This window comes from Phocoena sinus, chromosome 4 (assembly GCF_008692025.1).
Source record: "Phocoena sinus isolate mPhoSin1 chromosome 4, mPhoSin1.pri, whole genome shotgun sequence".
In the NCBI taxonomy this organism is placed as follows: Eukaryota; Metazoa; Chordata; class Mammalia; order Artiodactyla; family Phocoenidae; genus Phocoena; species Phocoena sinus.
Window position 1 is genome coordinate 65,206,801 of NC_045766.1, and position 17,165 is coordinate 65,223,965.

General features: G+C 43.4%; 1 protein-coding gene across 19 annotated transcripts in view; it reads left to right on the plus strand.

The window, feature by feature from the left end:
• LPP (LIM domain containing preferred translocation partner in lipoma) overlaps positions 1-17,165 on the plus strand; it is a 700,519-nt gene that overhangs the window by 220,637 nt on the left and 462,717 nt on the right. For 17 of the 19 annotated variants that reach the window (XM_032629901.1, XM_032629886.1, XM_032629897.1 and 14 more), the window contains one exon: positions 15,767-15,967. In XM_032629901.1, coding sequence (XP_032485792.1) covers positions 15,775-15,967 — 193 coding nt within the window. In that variant the 5' untranslated portion in view covers positions 15,767-15,774. Of the gene's footprint in view, positions 1-462; positions 594-15,766; positions 15,968-17,165 lie in introns of all 19 variants that reach the window. The other 2 variants (XM_032629895.1, XM_032629902.1) reach the window with 1 other exon arrangement.

Below are 17,165 nucleotides of genomic sequence, written 5' to 3' on the forward strand. Positions count from 1 at the left end.
TGGTGGTACGCGGGCCTCTCAGTGTTGTGGCCTCTCCCGTTGCGGAGCACAGGCTCTGGACGCTCAGGCTCAGCGGCCATCGCTCACGGGCCCAGCCGCTCCGCGGCATGTGGGATCTTCCCAGACCGGGGCACGAACCCGTGTCCCTTGCATCGGCAGGTGGACTCTCAACCACTGCGCCACCAGGGAAGCCCTGGAGGACCACTTTGTTTCTCCATCCTGAGTGGTGCTTTGCTGCTTCCAGCTCCTTTAGAGTTAGTTGTTGTCTGAGTATTACCTGAACCTACCTATGCCCTTTGGGGCCTGAAATCCAACTGTGGGCAAGATCTACCTTTGCATTTTTGTCTGTCCTTGTGAGGAACCCTAGAGCTTGAGCCTCCCTCCCTCCAATTGTACTACTTTAAAGAATGATCAGATTTATGTTTCACTCCTGAGTGATGATGGTTATTTCTGTTTTCCAAGAGCTACGACTGAGAAAATGGTGAAGTGACTTGCGCAGAGCCTCACAGTTCTTAGAGGACACACACCGTGAGATTATGATAGTGACTGAGGTGGAAGCGTCCTTTTCTTGGTCCAGGGTCTCCATGTCCTGGGTGAGCTGCCATCACAAAGGGTGCCTCTGCCCCTCCCTGCAGTCTTTCCATTGTTGTGTGTGCTACAGGAACTGAGACCATTATGACAGAGCCAAGCTGGTTTCTCTTCTCTTTTGGACATCATTGTTTGTCACAATTCTGAACACTATTTCTTCCTCCTGATTATAAAATTGTAAAATCATGGCTATATTTATATTTCCTTTTGCTGCGAAGTACCGTTCACAGCTTTCCTTTGAAATTCCTTTACTAATAATCTTTCTTCATATATATGTATCATCTGCTGTTTATGAAATGCTCTTGTGTCCTGTGTCACACTTAATCCTCATCAACACCTATGAGGTAAGCAGGGCAGAGATTGTTGTCTCCATTTTACAGATGAGGAAACTAAGGCCCAGCGAGGTCTGGAAGGCCCTGGCCTTGGACTGCCCTTGGAGCTGGTAGCAGAACTGCCTTTAAATGCATGACCTTGACTCTGCTGACATTTTTCTTCCTGTCCACGAAATTGCTTCTCTTTTATGAGTTTCAGGGATTTTCTTGTCCAAGACACGAAGAAACTGGTGACTTTTCTTGGGAGATCTAAGCATTATTGCATTTGCCTGATATTCCTTTCACGTATTGGCCTGAGTACTTTCAGAGAAGACAGTTACATGTAAATATTCCCCTTTTTTTTCAGACAGTGAGGCAGACATTTTCAGAGAAGACAGAGACCCTGAAGAAACTGTGTTTGTTCTTTGGTATTCTTAACAACCACTGCAACCATGAGTTTGGATTTTTTCCCTGAGGTTTTCTAGTTGTAGGCTGCTATAATGCTTCACATTTGGGGCTCAGTGATTCCTGTTTCTATTTTAACTCTATGAGGCTTGTGTGTTATGTGACCTTTGTGCTCTGACCTTCAGATTGAGGGAACTGAAAATTTAGGAAGTTTTGTTAGGACTTGAATCCAAGTAAATTCCCTTATGAGTACAAAGACTCATAGAACTGTGGAATGTTAGAGTTTCAAGGGACTTTCATCCATCTAGCCCCCTTGATTTGAAAACGTGGCCAGTTAGTGATAAAATGGAGGCTAGGTTGCTGGAGTTAGATTAGGTTCTCTGCTGGCTTGTTGCATGTCGGTTCACACTTCCCCCCGTGTCTCTTCTTACCAGTCTCTGAGCTCTGAGAGGGCTGGCACTGTGTCTGCCCTGGGCATGGCTCTGCTCCCTAGTGAAAATCAGAGGGCTTTGCCTAGGCACTCAAGATTTCTTCGCACAGTGAGTGATTTGAACCTGTCTCTTGTTGATAAAATATCATTACTGTCTATTGGCAAATGGAATTTTGAGGGTATGGAGGTGGGGTTTAGTTAGGGTTTACTCTGGGAAACAAACCACTCTAGATATTTGAAGCAGAAAGGTTTTAATTCAGGGTGTTAGGTGCTTCAAAATCATTGGAAGGATTGTATAGAGCAGGCTATAGGCTGAGCTTCCAATAGTAAATCTCAGAACCACATAAAATTACTGTGTGGGGGACAGCAGAGATTCATGAGGCTACCATGGAGCTGCTGTGGTCAGGAACACGGCACATTACTTGTGAACCAGAGATTAAGAAGCCACGATCGGGAAGGTAGTAACTGGACCCTAAAATCTGGAGTCCAGCTGCTCTCTCTGCCGCAGCTGCTTCTTGACAACCACGGGGCTGAAGACTGAATGTTGGAATGTGGATGCAGAAAAACCCTCTGTCTCCATGACCGTGTTTCCAGCAGACAGCGAGCCAAAGTGGCAGAGCGTGGCTTCCATCTTACTTTTATCTTCCAAGTCTCAAGCTGGTACACATATTTTGGCAAAATCTCTTTTGCAATCAAACCCTACCCTGCCAGACAGCCTCTGCAATATGGCAAGGTTGAGTGCTCATCCACCATTTCCAACACAGTAAGGGTTGTTGTTGTCACATTTTGGGCATGGCTTCTGTAAGGCTCTGTGTGTAGTTGATATTAAACTGAGGATGGATTAACAATTATGTTCCACTAGATCTCTATTTGCCAGTGTAATTAATTATATAACAGAAGGGAAGGCAAGAGTTTTACTTTAGGGAATCCCTAAGGGGAATTCCTATTTATCAGAAAAACTGCCATAAGGAGGGAAGATCCTGAGCTGGGAGAGTATTCTAAGCTGTTTTGGTTTCAGACATCTTGGAAGGTGCTACAAGGAGACATGCGATTTTATGATACAACAGTGCTTTACCATGTCTGGGGGGAGTTCCGTCTTTGGCAGGGGTTGTCAACTTTCCACTTCGAATGATTCGCCTCTTCCCCCGCCCCTGTGGAATATACATTTTGAATTTCCAAGGGAAATCAATATAAAATAGTTTATTTAAAATAAATCAAACTGACATATAGCCTATGGGCCGGCATTGAATTCTTTTGACTTCGTTTCCCTTAACTTTCCCCCAACCCCTATTTAAAAATGTAAAACATTTATAAGTAATCCCCTCCATCTTTACTCTTGTACCCTAGTGAATACATTTGGACACATCTTATTTCTGTCTCTTGCCCACTCCCTAATTTTTCCTGTTCCAAATTGTCCTTCTACTTGAAACAGTAGACATAAAATCACTGGTAATATTGATGGTCATGGGGACAGGAGTGGGCAGGTGGTAAAGATATAATTGAAGTAAATAATCTGATTTTCTTGGAAAAGGTGATATTCTTTACTTCAGGAGAAAGAGGCTGAGTGAGTAGGGTAGTTGATACTAGCTTCTTCTTGATTTCTCCTGTATCCTGTGTTTTTCTACTCCTGAGCAATCATTCTGGTACCTTCTTCCATCCTTACTGGGAAGCACGTGCTTCTGGAGCAGGGAAGCCCCCAAGACCTTCTCACTGCTAATTGCTCTGCCCTCTTAGCAGTTGCAGTAATAGACTCAAAGTTGGAAGGTCTTTGGCCATATGGAGCCTTTGGGAGAGAACCCTATCATATTCAGAATTCTCTTGGACTCAGTGACCAAAACCTCATCATTGCTGTTTTAAGTAAAGTGACTATATATAAGGTATTGTCTAAATGGGGACACTTCTGAGAGTGAAAAGGGACACTGTTAATAATTACACCGAAACAGTAGGCATAAATTGGATGTATAGTCACCCTAATTATAAGGAATTGTGGAGAACAGTGCTTGAAATGTGAACTGACATGATTGAGAAGCAGAGTTTAACTCTTTATGTTCCCAAATCTTTAAGTTTCCCTTCTCTTTTATATACTAATCACATGCTAAGCACTGATGATGGGACAGGTTCTGTATTAGGCACTAGGAAAATATAGGAAGATACCGTCTGTGTTCTTTATTTCCTTACAATCACTGTAAGATTTTAGGGCAGAGGGTTTTCAACCTGGCTCATAGCATAGTTCTCATTGGAGGCTAAGGAAGTAATACGTTTTATACTTCCCCCACAAGTGAAGTGTATTCTGCCGAAGGACGAAGATTTAAATAAATCCGAGGAACTCTTTTATCAATTTGTCTATTTTATTCTTGGGATTTTCTTAAAGATTTGGCATGAAGAAACAATTTTTTGCCAAAGAAAAATTTGAAAACTACTGGTTTGAGATTTAAAATTTTATGTTATTGTTCTAAAGCTATAAGGCTAGTTGGAGAAAAAAGGGAAGTATGGGATTTTTTTTTTTTTTTTTCGGTACGCGGACCTCTCACTGTTGTGGCCTCTCCCGTTGCGGAGCACAGGCTCTGGACGCGCAGGCTCAGTGGCCATGGCTCACGGGCCCAGCCGCTCCGCGGCATGTGGGATCTTCCCGGACCGGGGCATGAACCTGTGTCCCCTGCATCGGCAGGCGGACTCTCAACCACTGCGCCACCAGGGAAGCCCAGAATGGGACTTTTTAAACTTGGGACACAGAAAAAGTTACGTACGAAACTAAAAACATATATGTATTTTTAGTATCTGGAGGGCTTCCATGTATAAGAGGGCTTGTGATTCCAAGTAAAAGCAGGACTGATTGGTGGTTCTTAGAGGAATAGTTTTCAGCCTCACATAACTTTCTAGCAGTTTTAACTTTCCTGCCATGGAAGGGGCTGCCTTGCGAGGTCATAGGTTCCTTGTCATTGATTTGGACAAACACACTCACGGAGGGTGATTAAGTTTCAACTTCAGCTCCATATTAGAAGAAATAACTTCATTAACAATTTCATGCTTCTTGGATATCAAAACTTCTATATTCGTAAGTCGTTAGCTGCTGCCTTACCTATGTCTAAAGTGCATGTGTATGTGTGTTTTATTTCCCCAGAATATTAGCCAATTTAGTACATTCTTCACACATGGCATTGCCTTTTTTGCATGGTAGTCAGTAATTAATAAAAATGCAGAAGGCATAACATCAGCACTCTCATCGAAAGAAATTTGAAAGGGAATAACATCCACCCATGTCATTCTGAAACTGATCCGAAACAGCCTGGCTCGTTTTTACTCAGCGGCTATTGGTCGATGCTCTTACAGATTTTGTCTCTGTTTCAAAATCTTGAAATAAAAGTGGAGCAGCTTCCAACATGACTTAAGAAAAAGGTCACCAGTTGAAAATGGTTTCAATTGTTTTGCTATTAAATGTGAAATTGGAAAACTAGCCTCTCTTCCATAATTTGAATTTATAACACATTCTAATGAGAAGCCTGCCTGTTTTTCATACCATTTCAAATACTGAGAAATTTCTCCAGGCTCTTGGATTGGTGTTAAATGGAAATTTTAATTTCAGAGCATTTAATGCATTGAGTCTCTTTCTTCTTTAAAGCTGTATCTTATGATCCTTGAAGGATGAAAAGTTGTGCCTCTTCTTCCTCCCCCTTTATTTTTCCAGTGACTGGGCATTTTAATTTAATTTAGCAATATCCCTACATTTTAACCTTAGAATGAAGTAGATTTGGGGTTTAACAGAAATTTAAGATGAAAATTAAGTATTAGAGAAACAAAGATTAATTTGGAAACTTTAACTTGTAATAATCATATTATCCAAATTCAATAATGTTAATTCAAATTATAGCATCCAAACTCTGTGCAAAAGCTCTGAACTAGTTTACAACCGGTAATGAGACATTAGGATACAAACAGCACAGTTGACAGGTGACAGTTTTGTGAGCAGTATAACGTTTAGAAGGCTGGAGGGTAACAATTAACTCTGTGTCTTGTTGCTGTGATTACTCTTGGCAGGTTTTATGGTCTGAGCAAACATTGCTTCACAGTGTTACATATAGTAGTGTCACGTAAATATGGCCTGAGATTTGTCAATAGAGGGTTTATATTCATTGAAGACAAAGTGAAATGTTTCTACTTTTCAAGATATCTCTAAAATAGAGGTTTTTTTCTCTTATTCAATATAGTTTTATTGGGATATCAAAGTGAATTTGTAATAAAGAAGAACAAAAAAATTATTAAAAAAATTAAAATCAATGAAAACATCCCTCAAGTGCTAGTAATAGTCACTGATCTGTCTAATGGGTACAATGGACTTGTAAACAGGTAGCTAAAACACGGTGTTCATGTATTTTAATACAGGTTTGAACAAGCTGTCAGGGGAAAGCAGACAGTGAGTGGCCATTAACTTGTGGACCTACCCACTTGGCAATGGGTTTGGAATGAGAGGATTCCAGCCAGATACCACCAAAGAGATTGCTAGGCCTTGTTAGAGATGCTGTTGGTGATTTTTCCCATGGTCACTTTTTCATCCTGGTGGAGGGGCAGGGTATAAACCAGAATTTTAAACCCTTATGAATCAGGCACTCAGAATCTCATCTTTGTAAATCCAGATTTCCACCTTTAGAAGTAGACTTACTGAACTCAAAGGGCTCAAGGTATTTGCACCCTTTTCTTGGCCTTGTACAGAAGAGTCTGCTAGAATCAGAGACTTAAGAGAAAGCTCCTTAAGAGTACATTTAAAAAATAAGCACAGCACACTCCCCAGACTAGCCATACCATTGCAGAACGTAGCATGTTGGAGGTCATCTTCTTAATGCTCATTATTTTAGAGCTGGAGAATTTTTTTTTTTTTAAACATCTTTATTGGAGTATAGTTGCTTTACAATGGTGTGTTAGTTTCTGCTCTATAGCAAAGTGAATCAGCCGTACATATACATATATCCCCATATCCCCTCCCTCTTGCGTCTCCCTTCCACCCTCCCTATCCCACCCCTCTAGGTGGTCACAAAGCACCGAGCTGATCAGAGCTGGAGAATTTGAGGTCCAGACAGGGTACATATTTGCTTGTTCACTTAGCCAAGTAGAACCATTGTCATTAAAGGTGACCTAGAGTGCAAAGCTGGGGTCTCATGACTTTAGTGCTGATCTCCAATGGCGTGGGTGCTGACTCTTTTGGAAGAGAAATTCTTTAATCCTATGTCTATTTCAGTGCCTTTTACCCACTCTTTCTAGTTATTATCCAAGAATAAGCAAGAGTTTCTCACTTGTTTAGTGAAACTTTTCCACCACAAACACCTTCCGGAAGCAGAACAACTGGGTTGAACCCAGGTGCAACTCCCTGTGACTTCTTAGCCATTGAATAGCCTGTCCTGGCTGTTGTCACCCAGTTGCGGCAAATAAAAGCCCATGAGGTAGTAATTGGTTTGGTTCCATTCTCTCCTTTACCATCTTCTGGGAGGCCTGGTCTTCCAGTGCTGTTTTTTCCCTGTCAGGGTCACTTGTTCCTTTTCCGTGTGATATTCTGAATCTGAAGTGACAGTGCAATGTGGATTATGTCTCTGTTCTGCCTCACTTCTTTATCAGAGACAAACGTTTACTTGAACGGACTGATGCTTCTCCCTCTTTCTGCTTCTCAGTTTACTGGCACCTGCAAGTGTAGTTGTGTTTTTCTTGCCACCGGCTGTGTTGCCAGTCATAGGGATTGCGCCTTTAGCATTGATTTGTATTCGTACTAACTCTGTGCAAGGCAGGTTGGCATTTAACCTGTTGATTCCTGGTCTGCCTCCCCTCACTCTACCACCCCCAGTCAAGGGGACTCATAGGAGTGAAGACGGATTTGTAAGAAACCTCAGCTCGCTCAGCTGGCGGACTTGTCGGGGGGGCGGTCATGGAACATGAGGGTTGGAAGGAATGGTAGCAGGCATCTCATCTTCAGTTTACAGATGGGGAGACACACTGAGGTTCAAAGAGGTCAAGGGACTAAAGTCATAGAGCCAGTTAGTGGCTGAGCTGGAAATCCACCCAAGTCCTCTGCATCTCAGTCCAGTGTTTTTTCCAGTATTTCCATCTGTCTGTCAGATAGTCTATATAAATGTTTGGCATTTCTGTAGAGTTGTTCTCTCGTCACCCCTTCCGAGTAATTGCAGCTGTCCATGCAGAGAGTGGGGCACTTAGCTAGTGGGGGGCCAGAGTTGCCTGTAAAGAGAAGTGGAGCGAACGCATTGACATTTTCAGCCCACGGCAGATCCTCTTTGCCCTTCCAGCTCTCATCAGAGGAAGAGGGATTACGTTTGCTATTCAACTAACAATTGTGTGCAATTTTCAGCCTGCCTTGTTATTTAACGTTGTCTTCCCATGCTTCCGTCACGTGCCACAGCATATCTGCTTCGTAATTACACTGGTAGGGACTTACCTACACCGTTTGGAAAAGGTTTGCCTGAAGTACTTATTTACTTGTGCATAATAAATCTCGATTGATACCTTGGTAATCTCTGAGATCATTCTAAGGTTCCCTCCCACAGTGGGGAGGATTGAAGAGACAGGAAACGGGTGGACAAAAAAACAAAGAGGGCTGTGTTTCCTCACTGATGACCTAGGAGGAGAATTATGGATGATTTGGAATCTCCACGGCTGACCTTTACGTGTCTCTGGCTAGTTCTACAGTCAGGATCTTCCCTAGACTCATGCGTTTGTGCATAGAGTTGTCATTAGCATTCATCTAATCATTGAGTCCCATCATTTTCAGAGGAGGTCACTGTGACCCCAGAGAGAGCAAAGGTTGCACTATGAGCTCATGGCAGAGCTGAGACTGGGAGCTGGGTCTGAATTCAGAAGATCAGGTATCTTGCAGCTGCGGACCAAGATGTAGAAAAGGATCATTAGCTGTAGTCTAGGGAGGCAAGCACAGTGTACCATTTTAACAGCCCCTTAAGAAAGCAGTTTTGAAACTCTAGGAAGGCACCGACTTTTATACAAAGAGGGAAGATCATGAAAAATCTCCAGAGGTATAGGACAGTGTTATTTAAATCTTAATTGCTTGTTTAAGTGGAGAAAATGTTGTCAAGGGACACGAATCCTAAACTCAATCGGCTATCAACTACTTCTGATGTCTAAGTCACAAAGCCCCTCAGCCTCTCTTCTTCTACCAAGAAAATAGTGTTGTTCATACCTGTCTCCTCCTTCAGTGTCGTTCATTTATTCAGCAAACATTGACCAAGGGCCAGGCCTTGCTTGGGTTAATTGCCAAGGGAGATTTAGGGACTAATGCAACATAATTTAAAGATTAAAATAAACACTCTAAGTTAAGTCAATTATCCCCAACCCTTGAATCAGAATACACACATAAAGATTCCCAGATGAGTCTGGTGTGCAGTTTTGAAAAACACTTCTTTAAGCTTATAGCACTTGGTGTTAGATAATACCATACAACGGGGCTTGGCTGTTTTTAAAGTTTGGTGAGCTATGTAAATGTTTAAAGAAGAGTACTATCGATTGTAAGCCTTTTTTTTTTTTTTTTTTTTTCTTCGGCTGCGCCATGCAGCATACGTGATCTTAGTTCCCTGCCCAGGGATCAAACCCATACCCCCGCCGTGGGAACGCAGAGTCTTAACCACTCGACCGCCAGGGAACTCCCTTGTTATTGATTTTAGAAAAGAAGCAAAACTTGAGCAAACACTAGTTCATTCTATTTTTGTGGGTGACAGTGACTTGTCATTCACATGCTATCTTTAGAGAGGCTTGGTAGCCATTTTTAGTATTAAATGGCACCCTACCTGTAGCCCTAGGTTTTCCCACCCATAGAGGAAGGGTCTTGGACGTCACATGGCCCTTTTCAGTTGTTTGTGTTTTCTTGTGTCTAATCACTTTGGCTAGACTTTTGGCTTCATCAGTTTGTGATCCTGGGGCTCATGATAGTTAGGTTTGATGGAACAAAATAGAGAAGACATTATGGCAGGTAGGATGTAGGAGCTAGGGATGGATGTGAAAGCAAAATCTCCTGTTTCTAAGTGATGACTTTCTTTGGATTATGGTGTTTTCTTTTTCCTCCAAACAGACAGATAGTACCATGGTCAAGACCATGGCTTTTGGGTCCAAGACTTGTGTCCTAGCTTCAGCTTTGCTCTTCCTTAGCTGTGTATCCTTGAGCAAGTTGTTTAACTCTTATAGCCTTACTTTCTTGATCTGCTAAATATGGAGAAAGATAACCCTACCTCATGTAATAGTCAGAATGATTATGTGGCCAGTAGAAAATTGCTTGGCATATAGTAAGTCCTCAATAAACACTTGCTATTTATTGTCGGTCTGTAGCTTTCTAGTACCCACTGAACAGTTAGGAGGTCTGTAGCTTTCTTGTACCCACTGAACAGTTAGGAGGAGAAGACAGAAGAGCGACAGAGCGGCAATTAGTGAAACCTCTTAGGTTCTTCTTAATTGCTTTGCATTTGATGACAGTTCCTGAAAGACCAGTGCTTAGGAAGCCCAGCTTTTTAACTCCCATCAGCAGTAGGCATCTTGCTTAGAGGAGGGCCACTTCTCTTGCTTCCTCTCTTCTGATGGTGTTTGTGTATTTTCAGAGCCTCTGTGTAGATCTTCCCTTTCACTTCTTGCTTTCATGATGATTATATGCTTAGAGTGAAACCAATCGAGAACCAGAGGAAGTAAGAGCAGGGTAAGTTTTGGTCCAGCAAAACCAGCTCTCACCAGTGCTTATCTCTCTGTTTACCATGGGTCTCTTTCTGAGAAGCTGAGAAACCCCAGGGAAATGTTCTAGTTCGTCTGTTCACTAAACTTGTGAGGTTTTCTCAGACCCATTTATCAAAATGAAGGGCTGTAATTAAGATTTCAGAGAAGGAAAGGCACTCTAGAATATTAGAGCTGATTGGGACTTTACAGACATTCATTCTGCAAATGAGCATCCTCTCTTGTTAAAGGTCACACTGGCAAAGCTGAGACTAGAACTGGGGTCATAGGGACTCTATGTCTATACTATTGTATTTATCTCCTTCCTTGGGTCCATTTTGCATAGATTAGTTTTTCTTACATAGAATTTTCACTCCTGTTAGATTCCTTTTCAAAGATAAAAGTTCTAGCTTTTTATTTCTCTGTATAAGACCTTTAAATGAGCAAGGCTCATTTTAACCTTCCAAATCTTTCCCCCAAATATTCTAAGTCCCTCATTTCAGTTCAGCTGGTCTGCTGCCTTCTCAAAGAAATGCCTTGCTTCTTCCTTCAGTTCACAGAATTTTCAGGCATTGTCCTTTTGCTTATCCCTTTGTCTTTCAGAGCCCCCTAGCTTTCAAAGTACCCCCTGTGCTAGATCCTGTTACATACCCCAGTTGGTTTTTTTTTTGTTTTTGTATACTTTGTGTTGCCTTTTTTCTCTTTTCACATATAAAAATATATCTTCCTCAGGTAGGCTTTAAACTCCTTGAAAACAGGATGATAATCTGAACCATCTGAGTACAGGATGAGACTTTGCTTTGTCTGGAGCTCTAGGACTTGGCAAATAAATTTATTCATTTATTAAATTAACAGACATTTTTATTGAGTGCCTATTATGTATTAGGCCGTGAGGTTGGAGCATGATAATTACTTCTGCTCTCAAGGATTGAAGAGTTTAGTTTGTGATACAGGCAAGCAGAGAGTCAGAGTGACATGTGATGGGAGTGGTGACGGCAGTATCCCAGGTGCTGTGGAAATGTAGTGAAAGGGGACATAGCTTGAACTGGAGGACGGAGAATGTGAATTATGTCTTCAAGGACTAGTAGGAAGTGATGCTCAGATCTAAATGATACATAGTACATGAGACATCATTTTTAATCGAGAGGTAGCTTGGGGTGAAGGGGAGCAGACGATAAAACCTAGAGGAAATGGATGAATTTCCAGCAGAATATAAATGCTGAAAACTGACCTCAAAAGAAGTATACAACTGCTACAATTATTGCAGAAGTTCTTGGAAATATGATTAAGCTCTATGATTAAAGAAAGTTTCATATCTAGATGGCTTTACACTGAATTCTGATAAACCTTTAAAGATCAGATGGTTCCAATCTTATCAGTAAACTAATCCAAACAGTAGAAGAGGATGCAGAACCCCCATATCAAAACCTAATAATGGTAAGTAAAACAAGTAGAGGAAAACACTACAGAATGATCTTACTTAGTATTATATGTACAGAAATTCTATGTAAAGTAGAATATTTAATTCATCAGTATACCAAAACATGACAACTGTGACTGAGTAGGATTTTTTTCTAGGACTGCAAAGATGGTTCAATATCTAGAAATTCTATCAACACAATTTCATTACATCTCTAAATTAAGGGAGGGAAAAAAGAGATGATTCCATCAGTGGATGCTAAGAAGGGAGATGCAGATTCTAGAAAGGGAGGAGTAACCAAGGAGATCAGCATTTATTCATTCACCCCATTCATGCATAAGATATTTTTCTAAGGGCTTCCTGGCCAGGCATTGTGCTGGTATAGGTGAGACCACTTAGGAACTTCCAGCTTGTTGGGGTAGATAGGCAGGTGATTAAATAGCTTACATGTGGACTGTTATTAGTATGAAACAAGAGGCTGGGAATTAAGTTACTCTTTCTGGAGGGGAGCTAGGGAAATGTTCACAGCATCAGAGACACTTCAGCTTGGTCAAGATAACAAAAAGTGGGGGGGGTTGTACTTGGTAGAAAGTAATGGCATTATAGATGGTGGACACAGCATGAGTAAGTCTTCAGGGTCATTAAATTTCATTATAAATCCTGGGAGTGGTGTCACTGGGCCATTGGTAACATATAGAAGAAAGGTTGAGAAAATGCTGTTAAGGTCTTATGCAGACAGGTACTTGGCCAGACCCTGGCACTCACTGGAGGTGTCACTGGGGTTGCCTCCATGGAGAGTACAGTGGAAGGGTGATATATGGTGCTGGGATAACTGAAAATATGGTGGGGTCCATGGTTTGCACATGGATGCTTACATTTTCATTTTTCATATTCTCCGGAAGTTTCCTGTTCCTTTTATATCTGCAGAATTTCTGAAAAGGCCAGGATTCTACAGTCAATTGGCAACGTGTGATTGCTCTGGAAATGTGCCTCTTTGCTTTAGAAATCACTGTATCCTATATTAACCCATTTTGAAAGTTTCTATTTTGGAATAACTTGAGATTTATAGAAAATTTGCAAGGATAATATTAACCCATTTTTAAAAAAATTCACAAATAAAATTTATACTACAAATGTGCAGGGCACGGTTTAAAATGTTCAAATCTTTATTTTATCTTACTTGTTCCCCACTTATACTCACTTTGGTCTTGTTGAGAGTAGAACAGACACTTTATTCCCTTTTAGTAGAAAACTGAGGCTCAATTAAACAAACAAAACCAAAATTAATGTTTCTCAACCCTGAAAGATGAGCTTGGTTTTGGTATCTAAAAAAAAAAAATCTCCAACACTTCTAAATGTGCAGCCAGTTTTAAGAACCAGGAGTAAAACCAGATTCACAGTTGTTTTTCTGTATTGGTTTTGTGCTGGGCCTTAATGGTGGTTTAGGGATGTATAAAATATGATCCCCGCTCTTCCAAGGAACCTACAATTTACCCAGTGTCTGTGTACATTAGCATGTGTACAAGGTGCAGGGGAGGAACATAAGGCCCTGCAACCAGAGTGAAAAGCCAGTGTCCCCACTGGCTTAAGTAACAGAACTCTCCTGATTCCTAATTTAGAGTCTTCCTCATTGCTTCACGTCATCCTCTTTGATTGGAGACCTACACCTCCAACAGTTTTCCTCCCTCATTTTGCTTAGCACTTGACAGTATATAAAACACTTTAATAGGGCTTCCCTGGTGGCGCAGTGGTTGACAGTCCACCTGTCCGATGCAGGGGATGTGGGTTTGTGCCCCGGTCCGGGAAGATCCCACGTGCCGTGGAGCTGCTGGGCCCGTGAGCTCATGGCCGCTGAGCCTGTGCATCCGGAGCCTGTGCTCTGCAACGGGAGAGGCACAGCAGTGAGAGGCCCGCGTACCGAAAACCCCCCCCCCCCCCCCGCAAAACAACAAAAAAAACCACTTTAATGTTGTCATCTCATTGGTTGTCATGAAAACTCTGTGAGTGTAAGGACAGGGAGCAGGGGAACCTGGGACAGCGGATAAGGGCAACGGGGATGCTCAGGGTCATGTCACCCCTCCTGGCGTGGTGTAATGCTACTCAGGCCATGCTGGGCCCCATCTCTCCCCCCTCCAGCCCCATCTCTCCCTGGCCATGCCACGTGCTGAGGCCTTTATTTTTTTTCCTGCATTTCTAGTTTTCTTTGTTTGTTACAGACATCTGGAGGTTACGTTTGGAGGCCTCTCAATAATTGCAGTCCAAATTTAATAAGTTATGGGATGGATTTGGGGCTGGGAGAGAGGGTGAGGGAGCCTTCCGGGCCTCCCCGCGCTGGAGAGCTATTGCAAATCAGAGACTGGAGAGCCCTCGCAGCTGGCAGTCTGGTAGGCTTGGCCCCAGCCTGCAGGCTGCCTGTAGGGTTGGTTGGGCTTTACCCTGACACCAAGACATCGTTCTTCTTTCCTAACAGAGTACTCTTTTAATCCCAGGCAGGATAGCCCCTGACTGGCTGGTGTATCCCCTTCCTAGCTGGTGCTCTTCATAGAGGTCCTGTATGGTATCCACTCAGCAGAGTCCCTGATGGGTGTTATATGGGGCTGCCCTGTGCATTATAGGGGTCGAATATTTTAGCCCCTGGCTACTAAGTACCAGTAATTGTCCTAGGCATTGTGGCAGTGTCCCTCCTTGCAATTTCCAAGTGCCCCTTGGTGGGGAGCAGTACTGCTCCTGCCAGAGGGATCATTTTAAATGTCCTGCCATGCATTAGTCATACCCTTGTTTCAAGAATAAACCTTTGGGGGTTCCTTAATGCCTGCAGAATAAATTCAAACTCCTCAAGCTTGCATGCAAAGCTGTCAGTGCTTTGGTTCCATCCCACATTTTTAGTTCTTTTGCTAGCTACTTTTCCTTATTCCCCCACAGCCACGCTAAATTGAAGTACTGTGTGCTTTTCAGCTCAGGCAAGGTTGCCTCCTTTGTTGGGGCCCGACCTCTACCCAGCACTCAAGGCCCAGTCTGAAGGTTGCCTCATTAATGAGGTCTTAGTTCTGCTCCCTGCAAGAAGTGATCTTATCTTTTTCTACATTCCAGCAACACTTTATGTTTTTTTACCTCATTTAGATAATATCACCTCATTTAGGTAACTTACCACCATTTAATTGATGTGGTAATCATTTTTAATAGATTATTAATAAAATTGAAGCTTTTTTCCAACCTTGCTAGTATAAGATTCTCCTACCATAGAAACTTCTTAAGGTTAGGGACCATTTCTTACTCATGTCTATTTCCTGAAGAGTCCTAGGCACTAAAATAGGTAACTGTTGGAAAAGAGGAATTCCAGATTGGTTGAGGGGAGTGTTCAATTTTTCTCCTCCTCCAGTTAAGGCCAAGTTTTTCATAACTCTCCTACTTTTTTTCCTCTCCTCCCCTCCCTCCCTCCCTCCCTCCCGCCCTCCCTCCCTTCCTCCCTTCCTCCCTCCCTTCCTTCCTTCCTCCCTTCCTCCCTCCCTTCCTCCCTCCCTTCCTCCCTCCCTTCCTCCCTTCCTCCCTCCCCTCCCTCCCCCTTCCTCCCTCCCTTCCTTCCTTCCCTCCCCCTCCCTCCCCTCCCTCCCCTCCCTCCCCTCCCTCCCCCTCCCCTCCCCCCCCCCTCCCCCTCCCTCCCCACCCTACCTTCCTCCCTCCCTCCCTCCCCTCCCCCTCCCCTCCCCCTCCCCCTCCCCTCCCCCTCCCCCTCCCCCCCCTCCCTCCCTTCCTTCCTTCCTTCCTTCCTTCCTTCCTTCTCTCCTTCTCAGAGTCCTTTTTCAAGATTTTATTAAGTATGGATTAAGAAGAAGTAATAATGAAGTGAAGTATATTGCCTTCATTTTTGTGTTTCTTTAAAAACAACTGTTGTTTGTTTCTTTTTAATTCCAGATTCAACAATGTCTCACCCATCTTGGCTGCCACCCAAAAGCTCTGCTGAGCCCCTTGGCCATGTGTCTGCACGGATGGAGACCACCCATTCCTTTGGGACCCCCAGCATTTCAGTGTCCACACAACAACCACCGAAGAAGTTTGCCCCAGTCGTTGCTCCAAAGCCGAAGTACAACCCATACAAGCAACCTGGCGGTGAAGGTGAGTGAAGGATTGCAGAGGTGGGTGCCCCAAATGGGAGAGTTCAATATAATAAAAAGTGATTTGTAGTACAATGTTGTGTTGGAACAAGGTAGCTCAAGAATTTGTGGTGTGGTTATCATAGTGTATAGACTGTCAAAGGTTAAAAAGCATCAAGTAACCATCTAGGCAGCTCTTCTTTGGGGAATAAAGATTGAGATCTCTTAGGGGTTATATGACTATGGTTATACAGTGAGTTCGGGCCAGAGCTAAAACTAGAACCCTCATCTCTTCATTCATAGCTCAGTGCTCTTCTACTGCTGTGTCCTCCATCCCCATCCCACTGTCTTGTAGAAATGTGTCTACCACCCAGTCGTCCCTCCCCCTTGCCATTGGACATGTGTCCAAAAATGATGCCAAACAGTAGACTCCCCTCTAATGTGAAGGGAATAAAGACACGGTTTCTTACAGAGAAGGAGGCAGGGGTGTGAGGAAGTCTAGTGGGTATGACAGTCGATGCACACCCGAGGGGCAGGATGGGGCAGGTCCTATATTGTGTTGGCGTATGTGAGAGGGAGGAGAGAAGCAGGTAATGGTTGCACTTCAGACCCCTCCACGAGGGGTCAGATTCACCACGAGTACTGTGAATGCCGGTGAGTTGTCCCCTTGGCTGACTCTTCCTGCACGGAGATGCCCCATCCTTGTCACTGTACTCTGTGAGGTTCTCCCACTGTCTAGCTGGTTCTCTAGGGACAGTGGCGTCATCTCTGATCCTCTGCAGCTTTTTGCTCAACTGTTTGTTCTTTCTTTTTTTAACTTTTTTTTTTTTTTTTTGTGGTACGCTGGCCTCTCACTTTGCGGAGCACAGGCTCTGGACGCGCAGGCTCAGCGGCCATGGCTCACGGGCCCAGCTGCTCCGCGGCACGCGGGATCCTCCCGGACCGGGGCACGAACCCGCGTCCCCTGCATCGGCAGGCGGACTCCCAACCACTGCGCCACCAGGGAAGCCCTGTTTGTTCTTTCTTAACATGCCACCTCACACCCTTCTGTCACCCGTCACAATCCTATTTGTATCACCTTCTCCAGTGTCTAAACTTGACCTAGATCCGAAGTAATCACTCCCTTCCCTGGGTTTCCACATACATCTTATTCTGACTGTCAACTTCCTACTTCTTTTGTTGTTCCTCCTGCTCTTCTTTTTTTTTTCCGGTACGTGGGC